The following is a 20125-nucleotide window of genomic DNA, read 5'->3' on the forward strand; positions in this document are numbered from 1 at the left end:
TTGTTTTTCAGGTGCTTCTCAGTTCCCATTTTTTTAAATTTCCAAGAAAGTAAATGTGTTTCATTTCACAGTTTTCTGCCATTTGTGGGAATCCTCATCAGTCAAGACTAAAATAAAATCCCTTTATTGTGACAATATGTTGTCCTTGGAAGAATAAAAAAATACGATGAAGAGATCCCATTATTGGGGTAGCAGGAATAAAAGGTTAGCAGACACACGGTTGGATGAAAAACAGCTTCTTTAAGGAAAGTATGAGGGAGAAGAGGTGCTCTGCTAAGGAAAAATAGAATCTAATCTCAGGTGAAGGGAAGTCTGCCCTGCTGATTAGGAAAAGTGATGTTGTTATGAGTTGTCCTGTTTATTGGTTGGAGAATAGAGAATGGAAGAGAAAGCTTACTGAGGTGGAAGAGAGACTTTTTAAATGTAGTAAAGGAAGATTCTTGGGAATTTTTTGTCAACTAACTCTCAGTCCATGGTAAAATAGTACTCCCAATCACCAGTTCTCATATTGATAGAAAACTCATGTGGCATCTTCTTGAATTTTTCTGAAAACTACCTTATTAGTTACATTTAATAGATCTGTCAACACAATTTACCTCTCATTAGTATTAACCCTGAAAAATTGCAATATGATTATAAAATGTGTGTTGTTACCATGGACTGAATCTTCATTTTGTTTGGCTAAGTATCAGTATCGTTGTGTTTCTTAGAGGGTTTCTCGTCATAAGACTAGCTATATCTTACCAAACAATTACCACTTACCCCATCCCTGTGGTGCTCCATCTTACCATGCATTATTAATGAAAGAACTCATCACTCATTTGATATCCATCGAAAGACCAGCATCAGCAACATCTGCGCAATATTTAAATGGCCTGTGCACCCAGATCAGCACTGGCATTTGAAGGTCCCCTGCTTGATACTAATTCAGAAGAGATCTGAAAAGGGGAAAATGGTACAATGATTCTCTGTCAAGGACCTGAACATCCTGCTGGATGCGGTTGTGAGAAGCGTGGTGTCCTCTTCCCAAAGGACCAGTACAGGAAGCCATGCTACCAGACCAGCATCCTGATCTGAGGTTGCTACTCGGATAATGGATCAGAAGAGTGGCCAGCAGAGCTGCAAGGAAGTTAGTGAACTTCTGGCTCCACCACCATAAGTGCCATGCTGCTCTGTCTGCTACCTCGCACTCGCTCTATTTCTGCTATTGCACCCACCTCCCACTTCCACTGTTTGCCATATCATCTTCACTCACTCGTGATCAATCCCTGCTCTTCTTCCCTCCCCCACCCCCCCCCAGCCAACCTTCCAGACCACTAACACCGAAAGGCCCCTTCCCTCCCTGTTCTCTTGCCCAAGACATCTGACCACCAGCACCAACACTGATAGCTGTGCCATCCATTTTCATCTCATTTAATCCCTCCCTAATTCTCATTCAAGGGAAAAGTAGCCTGTAAAAGGGAAGAAAGGGTCCGGCTTGGTGGTAGGGCGCCCAACATCAGACTTGTCACCCACTAGGAGAAGAGAACCCTGTCCCTTGCAGGAAAAGATTTGGCCTATTTCTTCAGGGATTCCAGACTTTCCTTGTCCTGCCACCTGAGTCAGTGCTATTCTTTATTCTCACATTTACCCCCATGGCCAGTTTCATTTATTGCACACCTCTTCCAACTTTGGCCACAATGACTACTCTCCCGTGTTTCTTGCAGGTGCCAGGAGAATATCTGCTACCTAGGCCGTGAAGCAGCTTCGTCAGCCAGAGGCCACGTTGATCTCTGAGGAAGAGAGTTCCAAGGCCTCAGAGTTAGCACTGACTAGGTTGCCTCCTGTAGCCAGCCACCAATTCACTTACAGATATCTCAGATACCTTCACACTTAGGAAGTTTGGGAGTACAATTTGATGAGCATCTCAGTGCAATAAAGAAGAAATGCCCCAAGCCACTAGAATGTGGAGGAGTTCTGGAGCATGAACCTGCTCAGCCTCAGGCAGGAGAGGATCTTGTAGTGTCAGTGATCAGGGAGTATTGTCCACATGCAGAGGAGCAACAGACAATTATGTCAGAGGGACTGGCCTTCAACTCCGATGCTTCACGAGTGTAGCTGTGCTATGGAGACCCAGTTGTTCTAAATATGCAATTGTGTGGCCATCACTGTGAGCAACTTGCCAGCTCCCATGGAGAGCCAGGTCCACCACCTTCAGGGTTTGCAGGAGAGGTGCTTACACATGTTACACTAACCATTGGTCCTCGGAACTGAAAACTGACATGGGGGTAGGGAACCTGGTGCAAATCCAGCTGCCCCTTCCTCATAAGGAGACCAAACCGGATGAGGAACCACACATAGGCCTCTTAAAATTTCCATCTCTGGATATTACAAAGGTTGTTGGGCCTTCTGACCTGCAAGTTGAGTAAGGTCCACTTGCTTCTGTCAAGATGACTCTCACTAAGTCAAGACGGTCCACCCAACTGAACCTCGAGGTGCAATCTTCTTCCTGACCTCTCCGCCCCCACCCCACTCCGGCCTATCACCCTCACTTTGACCTCCCTCTACCTATCACATTTCCAAAGCCCCTCCCCCAAGTCCCTCCTCCCTACCTTTTATCTGAGCCTGCTGGACACACTTTCCTCATTCCTGAAGAAGGGCTTATACCCGAAACGTCGATTCTCCTGTTCATTGGATGCTGCCTGACCTGCTGCGCTTTTCCAGCAACAATTTTCAGCTCTGATTTCCAGCATCTGCAGCCCTCACTTTCTCCTCCTTGATTATTGAGCAATCTACCTCCTCTGCCAGTTGCGGAACCCTGGACAACATTAAGATGTAATTGGAGAGACAGGATGAAAAAGTCCCTTGAGCACACTTTCGTGACACAGGTGGCACATAAAGTTCTGTGTTTTGGTAAATTTTATGCATTATATACTATCTGTTTTTCATCATTTTTGAGTCTGTGTAGCCTTGAATGCAACTGTTTGGTGCCTAACTTCAGGTCCATAGAGGGTTTACCACAGATTATTGTTTGTATTGACAGCCTGCTGCAGAACGTGGAAGCACAATAGGCAAGGCATACATAGGGCAACACGTTCTGTTGGTGGTCAGACATCCCTGTTCTTTCCCTACCTCTGTCTCTGAGGTTGAACACTGAAAATCAAGCCTCGATATTCCTGAATTTGTCACAAAAGTTGAAAATAAGTACACAATACTCCCCAAATCACTGGATTTTCAGACTCCGCTTGATTAAACATGGAACAGGTTTCTGTGCTGAACAAGAGTTACTATTTATTACTTAGACTCTGGCTACAGATAAACCATTATAAATTGTTGGCATATAACACTATAAATTAGAGGTTGAATTAATAATTATTGTAATAATTATATGCTCCACTTATAAACTCCCCATTACACCCGCACACAACCAGACATACAAACGGTTAAAAATCATTTGGAGCAGAAGAAACTGGAAAGACAGTTCTGTAATCTTTGTCGACAAATTATGTTGAGTTGGTTGTTGCTAATCCAAACGATTCTTCCAGGTTTTCCTTAGCTGAATGATTGCAGTGGTATGCAAATGGCACAGGGTGGCTGGTTCATTTGTAAAATGTCTGTGATTTATCAGTTAAAATCTCGGCTTAAACAAATGCTACAGGAAAGATTAACTGGTTTTCTTATGGCTTAAATTGAGTTTCTACTGCATAGGACAAAGATACTGCTTCTGAACATTTGGAGATTAAATCCCTACTATAACCTGTTCTTATCCTAGGCTGATCAGCTACCTGACAACCAACCAATGGCTGTTGATAGGCAAAAAGCTGGTACTATGCCTTTATCAAGTGAGGATTGCAAAATGATCCTCAGAGCATTCAGTTTCTTCCTGAGGTTTTAACAGCCTAAAGTGCAGTTCACCCTCAGTGGGTACCAGTCTGACTCAACTTGATATGGTGGATGGTGTTCAGTAACCCATTTGGCAGGCCTGGTGTTGCTCATTCTTTGAACTTGGCAAAATCTTGTGTTTCCAAGGAGTTTCAGTTGCTATGTTCAGTAAGCCATAGTACTAACATTGAACTCTGTGGTCTGCTTAGCAATTAGTGAATCAAATTATACAGTGGTGAGAACCTTAAGTTACTCTACAGTGGACAATTCTGACAAATCTGGATATGTCTTGTCCTCCAGGTAAACTGATCAAAAATATAGACTGATAATTTATGTTTTAAACAGACATTTAAGTGCCTAAAACTAAATGCCTAAAGGAACCCCATGTTCCTCTCCTGCAACATATTCTTCCTTATGCACCCAAATTTAAGCTTTCCATGCAGCACAATGGCTCAATGATTAGCACTGCTGCTTCACTGTGCCAGGGACCCGGTTTCATTTCTAGCCCTGGGAGACAGTGCACACTGACATTCTTTTGGTATCTACATGCATTTCTTCCTCTGGGTGCTCCAGTTTCCTCCCATAAAGATGTGCAGGTTAGGTTGACTGGCCATGCTAAATTCCAGTGGTGTGCAGAGTAGGTGGATTAGCCATTGGAATTATAGGGCTACAGGGATAGGGTAGGGGGCGTGGGTCTAGGTGAGATCCTCTTTGGAGGGTTCATGTGGAATCGATGGGCTGAATGGCTTGCTTTGACACTGTAGGGATTCTGTGATGCTAGGCAATTCATAAATTGTATTCCATTGGGAGCCTGTGGTTTAGCTTGATGTTTCACGTCTGTGGTATGGATCTCCAAAATCAAAATTAGTCTATATTTATCAAATTAAAGTGAATTGCAGACAAATGAATTACAAATTTAAATGGCAGCAATAAATAATTTATAAATACTATTTTTAAAATCTCCCATATGGGTTAAATGAACCAGAACTTTTTCTAAGCTCTCTGTATACAGAATGAAGGTGCGAGCCTACGATCTTCACAATCCACAGGTAAGAATAAGATGATGATTCAGTTTGAAGTAATCTGATTGAAATAGAATAACATTTCAATTATTTAAGCACTAACATACCGCTTTGTCATTTTTGTTGCTGAGTAAAAGCAACTTCAGATTATCAGGAAAAGATTGTAACTACAAATTTGCTTAAATTTAACTGTTCTATCTAAAGTGTAAATCATTAGAAATATAGCAGATAACTCGGAGGCTTTGCGATCAGTATGAAAACTCAGTTGGTGAGAGCTTAGGCTCTGCACTTGCATTTGTGCTTTCGGACTTGCCTTTGTAATGTTTTGCTGTTTAATTTGATCAGCCATTTGTTGGGATCTACTGCCTACATGTAAGACATCACAGCAGCACTGAAATTCAACACATTCACTCATTGTGTAATTGGCAGGGCATTCTGTTAGTTGAAAATACCACTCACTGCACAACAGGAGCATAAAATGTGCTGAAGGTCTTCCTCAAATTTTTAGATACTTTTCTTTTCCAGGGTAATTTGAGTTGACCAGACAGTTTCCAGACTGAATATGTCTGTCTGCCTTTGGCCCATTTGCTGATTGTTGGCTGATCAGATTAAACAGCATACTCACTCACATGGTTGTTCTTAATAGATAGTGTATAAACTTTACTCAAAAAGTTTGAGACTACATAAAGCGATATAGAATTTTCACTGTTAAATGTAACTCTATGATTGGGCAGGCCTGGTTGAACAATGCTGACAATCAATTTTAGATAATTATTTGAGTTTATAATATGGGTCCTTAATGCCTACTGGAAGCAAAGTACATGCGTACGCTACAATCTGTTCTTTGCAAGCCAAAGGAATATGTTCAAGCCTTACACCCTTTTTGAATTACTGAAGTTTAGGGATGCCTTAAGATCCTGATTATTCTTTCCATAGCAACACCTTTTCCAGTTAGAGTTCTGTTGCTGACAATCAGGATTTGTTTCTCCTGTAGTAGAAATTATGATTGTTTAAAATTCTTTTGTGATATGTACAAGACAGAGTTTGACATCATATCTCTCCTCTCAGCAATACTAAATCTTTTTATCACAGCAATGGTTTCTGGACTGTAGACACAAAACCTGTTGAAGAATATGAAAGCCACAGTATTAATAAATAAGCCAGAGATATAACAATAAGAGCAATGTTATCTCTTAATCTCTAACAAGTACAACATATTGCATTTCTTAATTTGAAACTTCATCTATATTTTAAAATTTTTGTCATAAATCTATAAAGTTGTTAGAACAGTGATTCAAATATTTTTGTTCATCTTTGGGATCTGACTTAGAATTCAGATCAGGCAAAGTAGCTGAAAATCTCTGAAGCTATGATATGCAGTACTTGAGTTTGGGGGACTTCGATACAGATTAAGATATTGTGACAATTACGAAGACGTGGCCCAAAGAAGGGAAGATTAGCAACCTTCATATTTCTGGCTATAAGGTAGTCAGGAAAGATACAGACAAAGGGTACAGTGGTGAGTAACAGTCTTAATCAAATAAGCTATTATAGCTCTGTAGAGGATTCATTTCTGTAAGAAAATTAACACCAGGATTTCTTTGTTTACTTCAGGGAGCCGGTGATTTGTGGTTAGTATCACTGTATCAGTAATCCAGAACTCCAGGCTAATGCTCTGGGAACATCGGTTAAAATCTTCCCATGGTAGATGGTAAATTTTAAATTCAATAAAATATCCAGAATTAAAAAGCTAGTTTAACGATCACCATGTTAATTGTCATAAGACAAAATCTGGTTCACTAATGTCCATTAGGGAAGAAAATCTGCTGGCCTTCAAATGATTCTAGATCCACAATAATGTGGTTGACTCTTAACTAACCTTTAAAATGGCCTACTTGTTGTAAAATGGTTACAAAGTCTAAAAAAAGGAATGAAACCCGACATCGATCTAGGCATTGGAAATGGTAAATGCAAACGCAGCCCTGTTAACCTTGCAAAATCCTGCCTTCCAGCCTCTGGAGTCCTGTGCCAAAATTGGAGAACTGTCACATAGACTAGTTAAGCAATAGCCAGGCGTAGTCATATTTACAGAATCATACGTCACTAGACAATGTTGCAGGCACCATTGTCACCATTCCTTGGTATGTCTTGCCTCACTGATAGGATAGATCCATCAGAGGTGCAGTACAATGGTATACAGTTGGGAAGGAGTACCTCTACTTGCTGGAAATGCTGAGGATTACAAGAGCCTGGATGGGAGACTTCAAGATTAATAGCCCCACTGAGATAGCTAAGTCCTAAGGACATAGTTGCTAGACTCTGCTTATGGCAACTGGTGAGGAAACCAACAGAAATAAGAGTCTACATTAACTCTCCCTTATAATCTAACTATTACATATGTGTATGTCCACAGCAGTGTTGGTAGAAATGACCACTGTGCACTACTTTTGGAGACAGAGTCCCATCTTCACATTGAGGATGCTAGCTTACATGTTTTGTGGCACTACCACTATGATAAATGGGACAGCTGTCAAAACTTGTCATCCATGAGGTACTGTAGCTTTTTTTTATTATTCATTCACAAGATGAAGGTGTCACCAGTTAGACCAGCATTTATTGCCTATCCCTAATTGCCCAGAGGCCAGTTAAGAGTCAACCGCATTACTGTGGATCTGGGGTCACATATAGGCCAGACCAGATAAGGATAGCAGTTTCCTTTCCTAAATGACATTCGTGAACCAGATGGGTTTTTCGACAATTGGCAATGGATTCATGGTTATCCTTAGACTTTTAATGCCAGATTCTTTATTGAATTCAGATTCCACCATCTGCCATCCCATGTCCCTAGATCTCAGGAATAATAGTCTAGTGGCAATACCATTAGGTCATCATCATCTGCAGCAGCAGAATTATGTTAAACTGTAATCTATAGCCTCATGGTCTGACATATTCCTTACTCGACCATTATTATCAAACAAGAGACTAATCCCAGTTCAATGAAGAGTACATGCAGAGAAAGTTAGGAGTGGCATAAGACTTAACTAAAAAAGAAGCATCAACCAGGTGAAGCTACAATACAGAACCAGCATACCAAACAGCTGAAGCAGCATACAATAGGGTTAAACAAATGGTGGTGAACAATTAAAAAGCTAACATGAGATGAAGGCCCTACAGACATATCCATCCTTATCCTTTGGGGGACCCTTCACATTAGTGCAAACGACAAAGCTAAAACATCTTCACCCAGAGGTGGTACATGGATAAAAGCCAGAAGAACGGCAGGTACTATAAGTTAAAACCAAAAACAGAAATATTTGGAAAAGCTCAGTAGGTCTGGCAGCATCTGTGCAGAGAAATCAGCGTCAACTTTTCAGGTCCAGTGATCCTTCCTCTGATTTCTCTTCGCAGATGCTGCCAGACCTGCTGAACTTTTCCAGCAATTTCTGTTTTTGTTGTTAGTGCTAAATGGATGATCCATCTCAGCCTTCTCCTGAGAACCTCAGCACATCCCATTTGATACGTAAAAATGGCTGGAGGAACAAGAAACAACAAGAGCAATGATTCCTGACAACTTACCAGCAATAGCAATGAAGACTTGTGCTCCAGAACTAGGTGCTATTCTGTACTGGGAAGTTATTAAGCTACCGTTAGAAGTAATAACATGCAATTAGTTGTAATTTGCTGCAACCCAATAGAGAAGTTGTTATTTGGAAGCTGGTCATTCTGTAAAAGCTCAAAGAAGTCTGAACAAGCCCGTGAGCACTGTCAGAATATTTACTGATGTCATGTGACTGACCCCTTAAAAAGACACTGTCCCAACATAACGAACACCACCTATACTTCATAAAAGGTGCACCCCAGCTAAACTGTTCCAGTAGAAAGCTTCAAAACATCTCCCCAACAAAGTAGAAAATTGTGAATGTATGTTTTGTCCACAAAAAGCTGGACAAATCTAAGTCATTTAGCACCCAGCAATTTACTCTCAATTCTTAGCAAAGTGATGCAAGGGATCATTGATAGCAGGTTATACCAGTACTATTAACTGGTATAACCTGCTTACGAACACTTAGTTTGCATACTATCAGGGCCACTCAGCTCCTAACCTCATGATAATCTTGGACTAAATATGGACAAAAAAGCTGAACTCCAGAGGTGAAGTGAAAACTGACTGCCCTTGGCATAAGCCAGTATTTGACATCAAGGAGCCCTTGGAAAACTAGAGTCTTCGGAAATCTAGGGGAAATCTCTCCTCTAGTGGTGTTTCACATAGTCAAAGGAAGATGGTTTTGGATGTTGAAGGTCAGTTGTTTCAGACCCAAGACACCAGTGCACCAGTTCCTCAAGGTCGTCTCCTAGGCCGAACCATCATCAACTGTTCAATGATTAACACTACTCAGTGACCCCTGACATGCTGAGATAGCCAATATCCACGTGCAGAAAGACCTGAACAGCATCTAGACTTGGGCAGACAACTGACAGCCAACATTCACCTCAAGCAAGTGTTTAGCAATGACTATCTCCAACAGGAGAGAATCTCACTATTGCTCCTTGAGTTCAGTGTTATTACGATCATTGAATTCCTGTCAGCATTCTGAGGGTTACTATTGACCAGAAACTAAACTGGACCAGCCATATAAAAGCTGAGGCTATAAGACCAGATCAGTAGCTAGGAATACTGTGTCAAGTAACTCACTTCCTTAATACCTGTCCACCATATATAAGGCACAAGTCAGGAATGTGATGAAATAATTCCTGCTTGTCTGGATGTCTCTAGCTCCAACAACAATCAAAAAGCTTGACATCATTCAGGACAAAGCAGTCTGTTTGATAGCAGCAGTGTGTACCATCTACAAGATGCACTCCAGTAACTGACTCAGCCTGCTCCAACAATGCCTTCCAAACCCCTGGCCTAGACCTGATTATTAATCAGCATTGTTTTATCATTCGTAATTCTCAGTTATTCAAGAATTCCTTTATCTACTTGTCAAGAAAAGGACGTAGACATTTTGTGCAATTTTCCTTATCATCCATATTTAGTCATCTGAGTCAGAATTAGGAAGAAAATAAGTAGATGAGGAATGTAGGTATCATGGAAAGGTACCATCACTGGCATTTCGAGAGAAGTCTTTTTCAATGTTTGGTCTGAAGAAACAACTGAATAAGTTTAATGGAGTTGTGTTTGAAATGTTGCTGGTATTGATGTACTAAGCCACAGTTATGCTTTGATTGTTCTAGAAACCTATGGGAAATCTTGCAAATATTCAAGACTGTCATCTAGATAGAGGGATATCTGGTTGGCATGGATGAGTTGGATCGAAGGGTCTGTTGGCATCCTGTACATCTTTGTGATTCTGAGACAACAGTTGCATGCATGCACTACTGCCTGAAAATTCCCCTCCAAGTCTTGCACCAACCAAACTTGAAGCTGTCATTGGGAAAATGCAGGAGCTTCCTTTCTAATAGCACTGTTTCCTCACATTCTATGGACTTCAGTTGTTCAAGGAGGCAGCTGACCACCACCTTTTCGAGTTCCATTAGGGATGGGCAATAAATGCTGGCCTTGCCCATGACACCCATAATTAAATGAAAAGAATCGGAATGGTAGAGGAGCCATTGTGCTATTGATCACCAAATAATTAGGAGGAGGTGGCAATGCAAATTTGAAGGCAATAAGGTGCAAGAGCTAAAGTGATGATGGGGGGGTCTTCAGGCATTCCAAATTGCACTGCGGTTAGAGACGATGCAAAGGGCACTGGTTGGGAGCAGGTCATGAAACTTGTATGGAACTTTTGGTTTGTGCCTTTCCAACCTAAAAAAGAACGAGACACTGTTATCTATCTCTGGCAAGTGAAGAGGGACAATTGGAGTGTGTTTTAGTGTCAGAGCATCTGGGCAACATTGATCATAATAGCCTCTGGTTTAGAGAAGTAATGAAAAAGAACAAGAAATTATTATAAGTAAAAATTCTTAACTTGAGGCATTTGGAATTGGAATCAAAAATTGGCAAGCAAAACTGGAATTAAGTACTCGGGGTGTTTCCAAAAGGAGAATGCATCATGCACAGATTAGACGCATTCAAATATGGGGTAAAAGACCATGTAAACCTAGGGTTCCCTGGATAAGAAAAAAAGAGGGAAATAAAATAAAAGGCAGTTTGACAAGTGTAAGGTATGTATGAGTTGATATAACTCTTTTGAAAAGGAATGAAAGAGACATATGAAGATTAGATGTTAACCTAAAAAGGAAACTCGGAAGACTATTAGAAAGGTCTAAGTAGTAAATGGATGGGTGAACTGAAAAAATGCACAATCTGCAGGAATCAATCTGTGTAATATTTTTAAAATTCCACTTCAGAAAGAGAGCCAGTCTGACTCAAGATTAGGATGCATACAGACTCTAACCTCACACCTTTAGTGGATTGTCTGAGCTGAGATTCACCTTTTTTTATAAAACCTTAAGTTACGTTATTAACCTTAAGTCATTGTTTTAAGTGAGGCCTACAGAGAATCTGCAGTAGTGAGTAGAGTGGGTTCTTTCTTGATTATATGTTTTGGAGGTATGTATCTTGAATAAACTTAAAATGTAAGCCATAACTATTAATTTAACCTGGGCAGTGTTTGTAGAGGAATAAGACGGTGTTATTTTCTGGGTCTGTAGATTGTGAAGGAGCAAAAATAGCCTTTAATAGAGTGATATGTACTTCTTGTCAGATGTGGGAGTTTAAAGAGAGTTTAAGGGTTACTGCAGATTATATCTCCATAAATGCTGTTGGATGAGAATCGTATCAGATCGAATGGTCGGTTGGAGAGACAGTTAGAAGCAATGAGGAATTTGCAACAGCAACAGTATGTGATGGATAGCAGTTATAGGAAGGGGGGAAAGTCTCAGATACAGTCACAAAGATGAGTTAACTCCAGGAAGGGTAAGAGAGGTAGGCAGCTAGTGCAGGAGTCTTTTGTGGATATACCCATTTCGAACATGCTGTTTTGGAAAATGTAGGGGGTGATGGATTCTCAGGGGAATGTAGCACGAACAGCCAAGTTTCTGGTGTTGAGACTGGCTCTAATGCAATGAGGGATATGTCGACTTCCAAGAGATCAATTGTGTTAGGGGATTCTCTAGTCCGAGGTACAGACAGACATTTCTGTGGCCAGCAGCGAAAAAGCAGAATGGTCTGTTGTTTCCTTGGTGCCAGGATCAAGGATGTCCCAGAGAGGGTGAAGATTGTTCTAATGGGGGAGAGGGGCCAGCAAGAGGTCATTGTCCACATTGGAGCCAACAACACAGGAAGGGAAAAGGTTGAGATTCTGAAGTGAGATTGCAGAAAGTTAGGCAGAAATTTAGAAAGGAGGTCCTTGAGAGTAGAAATATTTGGATTACTCCCAGTGCTACGAGCTAGTGAGGGCAGGAATAGGAGGATAGAGCAGATGAATGCATGGCTGGTGTATGGGAGAAGGATTCACATTTTTGGATCATTAGAATCTCTTTTGGGGTAGAAGTGACTTGTACAAGAAGGACAGATTGCACCTAAATTGGAAGGGGACTAATATACTGGCAGGGAAATTTGCTAGAACTGCTCGGGACGATTTAAACTAGTAAGGTGAGGGGGTGGGACCCAGGGAGATAGTGAGGAAAGAGATCAATCTGAGACTAGTGCAGTTGAGAACAGAAGCGAGTCAAACAGTCAGGGTAGGCAGGGACAAGGTAGGACTAATAAATTGAACTGCATTTATTTCAATGCAAGGGGCCTAACAGGGAAGGCAGATGAACTCAGGACCTGGTTAGGAACATGGGACTGGGATATCATAGCAATTACAGAAACATGGCTCAGGGAAGGGCAGGGCTGGCAGCTTAATGATCCAGGATACAAGTGCTAGAGGAAGGATAGAAAGGGAGGCAAGAGAGGAGGGGGAGTGGCATTTTTGATAAGGGATAGCATTACAGCTGTGCTGAGGGAGGATATTCCTGGAAATACATCCAGGGAAGTTATTTGGGTGGAACTGAGAAATAAGAAAGGGAGGATCACCTGATTGGGATTGTATTATAGACCCACCAATAGTCAGAGGGAAATTGAGAAACAAATTTGTGAGGAGATCTCCGCTATCTTTAAGAATAATAAGGTGGTTATGGTAGGGGATTTTAACTTTGCAAACATAGACTGGGACTGCCATAGTGTTAAGGGTTAAGATAGAAAGGAATTTAAGTGTGTACAAGACAATTTTCTGATTCAGTATGTGGACGTACCTATTAGAGAAGGTGCAAAACTTGACCTACTCTTGGGAAATAAGGCAGGGCAGGTGACTGAGGTGTCAGTGGGGAAGCACTTTGGGGCCAGCGACCATAATTCTATTAGATTTAAAATAATGATGGAAAAGGATAGACCAGATCTAGAAAGTTCTAAATTGGAGAAAGGCCAATTTTGACGTTATTAGGCAAGAACTTTCGAAAGCTGATTGGAGGCAGATGTTCGCAGGTAAAGAGATGGCTGGAAAATGGAAAGCCTTCAGAAATGAGATAACGAGAATCCAGAGAAAGTATATTCCTGTCAGGGTGAAGGGAAAGGCTGGTAGGTATAGGGAATGCTGGATGACTAAAGAAATTGAGGGTTTGGTTAAGAAAAAGAAGGAAGCATATGTAAGGTATAGACAGGATAGATCGAGTGAATCCTTAGAAGAGTATAAAGGAAGTAGGAGTATATTTAAAAGGGAAATCAGGAGGGCAAAAAGGGGACATGAGATAGCTTTGGCAAAAAGAATTAAGGAGAATCCAAAGAGTTTTTATAAATACACTAAGGACAAAAGGGTAACTAGGGAGAGAATAGGGCCCCTCGAAGATCAGCAAGGCGGCCTTTTCGTAGAACCACAGAAAATGGGGGAGATACTAAATGAGTATTTTACATCAGTATTTACCGTGGAAAAGAATATGGAAGATATAGACTGTAGGGAAATAGATGGTGACATCTTGCAAAATGTCCAGATTACAGAGGAGGAAGTGCTGGATGTCTTGAAACACATAAAAGTGGATAAATCCCCAGGACCTGAGCAGGTGTACCCGAGAACTCTGTGGGAAGTTAGAGAAGTGATTGCTGGGCCTCTTGCTGAGATATTTGTATAATCGATAGTCACAGGTAAGGTGCCAGAAGACTTGAGGTTGGCTAACGTCGTGCCACTGTTAAAGAAGGGTGGTAAGGACAAGTCAGGGAACTATAGACCAGTGAGCCTGACCTCGGTGGTGGGCAAGTTGTTGGAGGGAATCCTGAGGGACAGGATGTACATGTATTTGGAAAGGCAAGGACTGATTAGGGATAGTCAACATGGTTTTGTGCATGGGAAATCATGTCTCACCAAATTGATTGAGTTTTTTGAGGAAGTAACAAAGAGGATTGATGAGGGCAGAGCAGTAGATGTGAGCTATATGGACTTCAGTAAGGCATTTGACACGGTTCCCCATGGGAGACTGATTAGCAAGATTAGATTTCATGGAATACAGGGAGAATTAGCCATTTGGATACAGAACTGGCTCAAAGGTAGAAGACAGAGGGTGGTGGTGGAGGGTTGCTTTTCAGACTGGAGGCCTGTGACCAGTGGGATGCCACAAGGATCGGTGCTGGGTCCTCTACTTTTTGTCATTTACATAAATGATTTGGATGTGAGCATAAGAGGTACAGTTAGTAAGTTTGCAGATGACACCAAAATTGGAGGTGTAGTGGTCAGCGAAGAGGGTTACTTCAGATTACAACAGGATCTGGACCAGATGGGCCAATGGGCTGAGAAGTGGCAGATGGAGTTAATTCAGATAAATGCGAGGTGCTGCATTTTGGGATCGCAAATCTTAGCAGGACTTATACACCTTCATGGTAAGGTCCTGGGGAGTGTTGCTGAACAAAGAAACCTTGGAGTGCAGGTTCATAGGTCCTTGAAAGTGGAGTCGCAGGTAGATAGGATAGTGAAGAAGGCGTTTGGTATGCTTTCCTTTATTGATCAGAGTATTGAGTACAGGCGTACTCAATATGAGAGATGGTCTTATTGAAACATAAGATTCTGGGATGACTTGTTGGGGTATAAAGTAACTCTACAGAGACTGGTATTCCATCACCTAGCCACCCATTATTTACACAGGAACAGATCTTCTGTATAGTACTGGCTCATCCAGAGTCTCTGACACTCGTCCCTTTTATATGCCAGCCAGAGGTCCTGTTGCGGCTGTACAGGTCATTGGTTAGGTCACTGTTGGAATACTGTGTGCAATTCTGGTCTCCTTCCTATTGGAAAGATGACCTCCAATTTCTTTCCACCTCATGAATTATTGTGATTAAGACTGCTGCACATGAAAGTATGCTGGCAGATTTGGTGATAATTTTCAAAAGTGAATTGTTAAATACTTGAGATGTAAAAAAAACTAAAGAAAGTGAAAGTGTGGAGTGGGACTAGTTAGATAATTACTGTGTTACCACAGGGCTGACTGACACTAGTCTGATAGAGAGATGATGGAATAGTGGTAATGTCAATAGACTCGTAATCTACAGCCACAACCTAATGTTCTGGGATATGGGTTCAAACTCCACTAGTAGATGGTGAAATTTGAATTTAATTTGAAACTAAATCTGGAAATATAATAGTGACTGTGTAATTATTAATGTGAAAACCTATGTGATTCTCTAATTTCCTTTCGGGAGAGAGATCCTTACCTGGTCTGGCTTGCATGTGACTCCAAAGCTAGTGCAATTTAATTGACTCTTAACTGCCCTCAGAAATAGCTCAGAGAGCCAGTCAGCTCAATGGCATCTAGGGATGAACAGCAAATGGGAGTCTTGCAAAGGATGCCCACATTTCATATCAGAATTAAAAGAAAAAGATGAATTGATTGATCTCTTCTGTGCTGCATCAGTCTTGATTCCATGTAACATAGGCATTTGTTAGAATGATATTGCCATTATCTATCCCCCATGCAAGCTTAGGTCTTACAAAAAGAAAATATTTGAAACAGTATAAAGATTGTTCAATCTGCCACAAATGACAGTAAAAGGAGAGTAAATGTTAAGATTAGCTGATTAACTGAAAATCCTAGAATGTCAGAAGCAAGGCATGATATACCTGTGAATGACTGATTAATTTTCCACCTTTTATTGGCATCATTGTTATGTGTTTAATCACATGTTTGCACATTTATGTATAACTTATTCCTCTTTGTTCCTGACATCATCTGTTAACTTGACCAAAACAAATGAATTAGAAAATGTGAAAGTACCAAGGGTTGTACGCTTTGAATGTGTTTTGACCTCTAGGATCACTCATTAATTTAACATTATCTCAAATGCTGAAAGAAAATAATTTAATTTTTCCACAAGCGAAGTGCACATAGTTCCGGTTAGACATCATTACATATTGCTTTGTTCATTTGATCATATTAATTCTTATTCAACACTAATTCAGTCTTGTTTTGGTTCCTTATCCTTAATTCAGAACATGTAGCTTTAAGCGTCACTTTAGTGTCTTGAAAATATAATCTAAGTCAACACTAAAATAGAGCACCGAGTTTTTGGGGCACCATTGGAAGTGCCAACTTTTGGATTAGATATTAAATTGATGACGTCCTTTAGTAAGTGTATTAAAACATTCCTTGACACTACTCGAAGAAGAGTGGAGGAGTTTTGGTTCTGTTGGAAAGTTAACCTTCAATTACTATTCCTAAAATATATTCTCGACTTATTATCTGATATACATGGATTCTTACCATGCACTAATAGATTACTGTGCTGTGTTTACCAAATCAGTGACCATATTTCAAAGAGAGTTTAACTGTAAAACATATTGGAATATCCTGAGTAGATAGAAGCTCTACAACAATGCAGGTCTTTCATTTCACTTCCATTTACAGATTTATTGACTTTGATTAAGTTTTGCCCTTATGTTGTTTAGATTATTTTGTCAATAATTGGCACCAAACAATATTATGAACGTAAAATGTATCACTCATTGTTTGTAATCTTAACTTCACTTGATACTGAGACATCTTTAAATTAATTTTCAAGAACTTGCATTTCTTGACAGACCTTTACTCCATTTTTTTGGACATCCACCATCTGCAATTGACAATATTTCACTATTCCTTCAGTATTGCTGGGTCAAGCAGCTCACCATCACTACCACCTCAACAGCAACTAGGATGGATAATAAATCCTCGCTCAGTCAGCGATGCTCGAATCCCGTGATTGAAGAACAAAATTTACTGCCCCTTTCTCACCGATGATGAAGCTTTTGGCTTTTGATCTCTCGGCATATCACTGAAATATCACTTGTTGAACCCAAATGCTTGCTTTATGAAGATAAAGTTGGAAGTGGCGAGAGGCATTGTGGATCCATATTTTTACTCATACCTGGAGCCCGTTTGCTCAAATCCCACTGCCTCACCTTAGTAGTCCTTCTAATTGCCATTGTCAGTGTAGTTAATGATGAATATGGGATAACAGCAGCTGGCAGCAAAGTATTGTTGAAGTTTTGATTCATTTGTTCTTCACAGTTAGTAAACTCCCATATCCTTCTAAATCCTGAATATACTTCTAAGCTAATCATAACTCAATTTCAATTCCTTAAAATGAGCCTTTGGCCATCTCTTATTCTGCACTGTTCTCACTGCCAACTTTGTGTTGCTACATTAAAAGCCCACTACAATTGCAAGTCGCACCTGTGGATTACTCCATTAATTCCTTCATAACAAGACCATAACTCAAGATACAAACTCTAGTTGAGTTATCTCACAGACCGTGAGTTCTTTTATACTCACACTTAAAGCCTTTGCAGAGTTGCAAATGTGAATAGTTTCTCATCAAATTACCAACATACTGATCCTGCATTGATCTTCAGATGATGTATTAAATTGGGACCTCTTCTGCCAATTTTAAGAGTATGTGGAAAATTCCACTGCTTTTCAAGAAATACCAAGGAGTTTTCTCTCAATCAGCACCAATAAAAAAAAACATGAATTATTTGTTGTTTGTGGAAAACTGCTGTCTATAAATGGTAACTATGTTTTTGAACCTATCGCACACTATTTGAAAACATAATTGGCCAAGTGCTTTAAGATGTTCAGCAAATGTAATATTTATTATATAAACATAAGTTAATTGCTTTTAGTATTTTTCTCATCTAACTGGCTAACTCAGAGTGCAGCAGTTGCTCTGCACATGACCCAACTTAAAAGTCCAGTTTCTCTTTTTTTAGCGTATTTGTTGCAGTATGGGTAGATGAGTGATTGGTCTTGTCTGTCCGATTTTCATACATGATTGACTTTGCAGGCGAATATCACTGAAGAATACAACGTCCAGCAAGACAGGCACACACATTGGCCCCTTCAGTCAAACAGAGTGCTGATGCCATTTGGTGCAGAAATCATTAGATGTCTTTGAACACTAACTCACTCAAGAATATTATTGCTATTACTGCTGTTTTCTTTCAGGATAAAATCGACTGATGTGTGCCTATTATACAGGAGAAGCATATGCACAAAAATGACTTAAAGGCATGTTGTCCATTTTTCCTTTCCCAAAGTTTTTGGACATGTCTATTCCAATAAACCCTTACTGTGCAGAGGATGTTTCCATCTAGCATATGGAAAAGAACAAAAAAGCTATGTACTATACAGGGTTCCCAATTTACAAGCATCAACTTGCACTTGTACATATGAAGGCACTGCTGTGCAAGGGTGTAATTTTTAAAGATCTGACATACAACATTTCCTGTACTTATGAATAGCTATTTTGTACTGTTCTGTATTGTGTTCTGAATTCCGTACAAATCAAATTGAGAACAGACTCAATAATGGGAACCTGTTCACAACCCGGGAACTGTCTGTAATCTTTTTATTGCTTCACGGGTCATAATTTTCTTTGGACTTTCTGCCTTAGTTTTGCTCTAAGTGCAGCACTCTTTATAAAGGTAATTAAAATTTCCAACAAAGTTAAGGTGCATAGCAGCAGATTGAAGAAATCCAGAGCCATAATGGCACAAAATGACAATAAATCTCGTCAGGAAAGATAGGTTTATGCAGGTGCCTAAGAGGTTTTTTTTGTTGTATTCTGTTGTCTTTCAGTTACTGTAAACTTTCCTAATGGAAGTTAGGATCTTTGATGGCAATTTGACTCAGTTTTGGTGTTTTTCAGAAGATTTTAGTTTTAAGTATCACAACAGGATTTCAACTGAAGGATCATTATGTTGTTAGAGATGTGCTGACTTTCAGATGAGATTAAACCAATGCTCTGTATGTCTTTACATGTGAATGTAGCTTTGTTGAGGAAGTTCTGCCAATAGTAGCCATTCATCCCTCAGTTTAACACCACCAAAAACACAAATTAACCAGTCATTCATTTCATTTGCTATTTGAGATTTTGCCACATGCAAAATGTCTGTTTTGCTTGTGTAAATGGATTGTGTCTGCTCTTGTAAGGAACTAATTGTCTTTGAGGTCTCTCTGAGGGTGTTCTAAACAGTCCAAATGTGTTTTGAAAATGCAAGTTCTTTGTTGTCTTTAGGATCCTAAAGTGATCCTTTAGGATCATAAAACAATTATAGGCATAAACCTTTTTCTTTAGCTAGTATAAGCAAGAATGAAACAACAGTAAATGTTTATTAGTCAATCACAACAAAATAAGAACAAATACATAGAAACTGAATTGGAATATTCAATAGAGATGTGCAACAAATATTTGAATATTGTTAACAGCAGATGTCATACCATGAATGCCAAATATTCATGTAATACTTCCAATAAGCATCTAAGCTATCTACTAATGATCTTAATTTCTTGTGTTTTCAAGACTCCTATTAAAATGCTAGACTGTAAATCCAGCAGCCTCACAGCCCCCTGGCAGGTTGTGGAAGCTACCATCAATGTGGAAGTGTATATCCCTGTACCAGCATCTGCGGAACAACAGTTTGACAAGAATTCATTGGTATGAGTTACTTATTTTGTTTCAAATTATTTTTCATATTTGCATTGAATAGGGTTTCTTGGGTCAAAACTCTACTCTTGTTTTGGATTCAGCTACTGAATTCTGTAGAAAACTAAAGAAGACAAGGTATGATAAAGGATGAGGAGTGCAGAGATGTTTGGCATGGCAATCGCCCAATCTTCATTTAATAGTGTTGATGGAGGTGCTTAGAAATCACTTTATTACCCAGGTGTTTATGGGAGCTGGAGAAAATACTAATTTTAACAAATGTTCTTTGAAGTGGTGATGCCATGCC

The 20125-nt window shown here is 40.0% G+C and overlaps 1 protein-coding gene across 9 annotated transcripts in view; it reads left to right on the forward strand.

The window, feature by feature from the left end:
• odr4 (odr-4 GPCR localization factor homolog) overlaps positions 1-20125 on the forward strand; it is a 119102-nt gene that overhangs the window by 47060 nt on the left and 51917 nt on the right. For 8 of the 9 annotated variants that reach the window (XM_087990733.1, XM_087990735.1, XM_087990731.1 and 5 more), the window contains 2 exons: positions 4874-4910; positions 19696-19830. In XM_087990733.1, the coding sequence (XP_087846859.1) occupies positions 4874-4910; positions 19696-19830 (172 nt within the window). The remainder of the gene's footprint in view (positions 1-4873; positions 4911-19695; positions 19831-20125) is intronic. The other variant, XM_087990737.1, reaches the window with a different exon arrangement.

This window comes from Chiloscyllium plagiosum, unplaced genomic scaffold (assembly GCF_037043375.1).
Source record: "Chiloscyllium plagiosum isolate Xiang-an unplaced genomic scaffold, Cpla_swu_hap1 HiC_scaffold_9, whole genome shotgun sequence".
Taxonomy (NCBI): Eukaryota; Metazoa; Chordata; class Chondrichthyes; order Orectolobiformes; family Hemiscylliidae; genus Chiloscyllium; species Chiloscyllium plagiosum.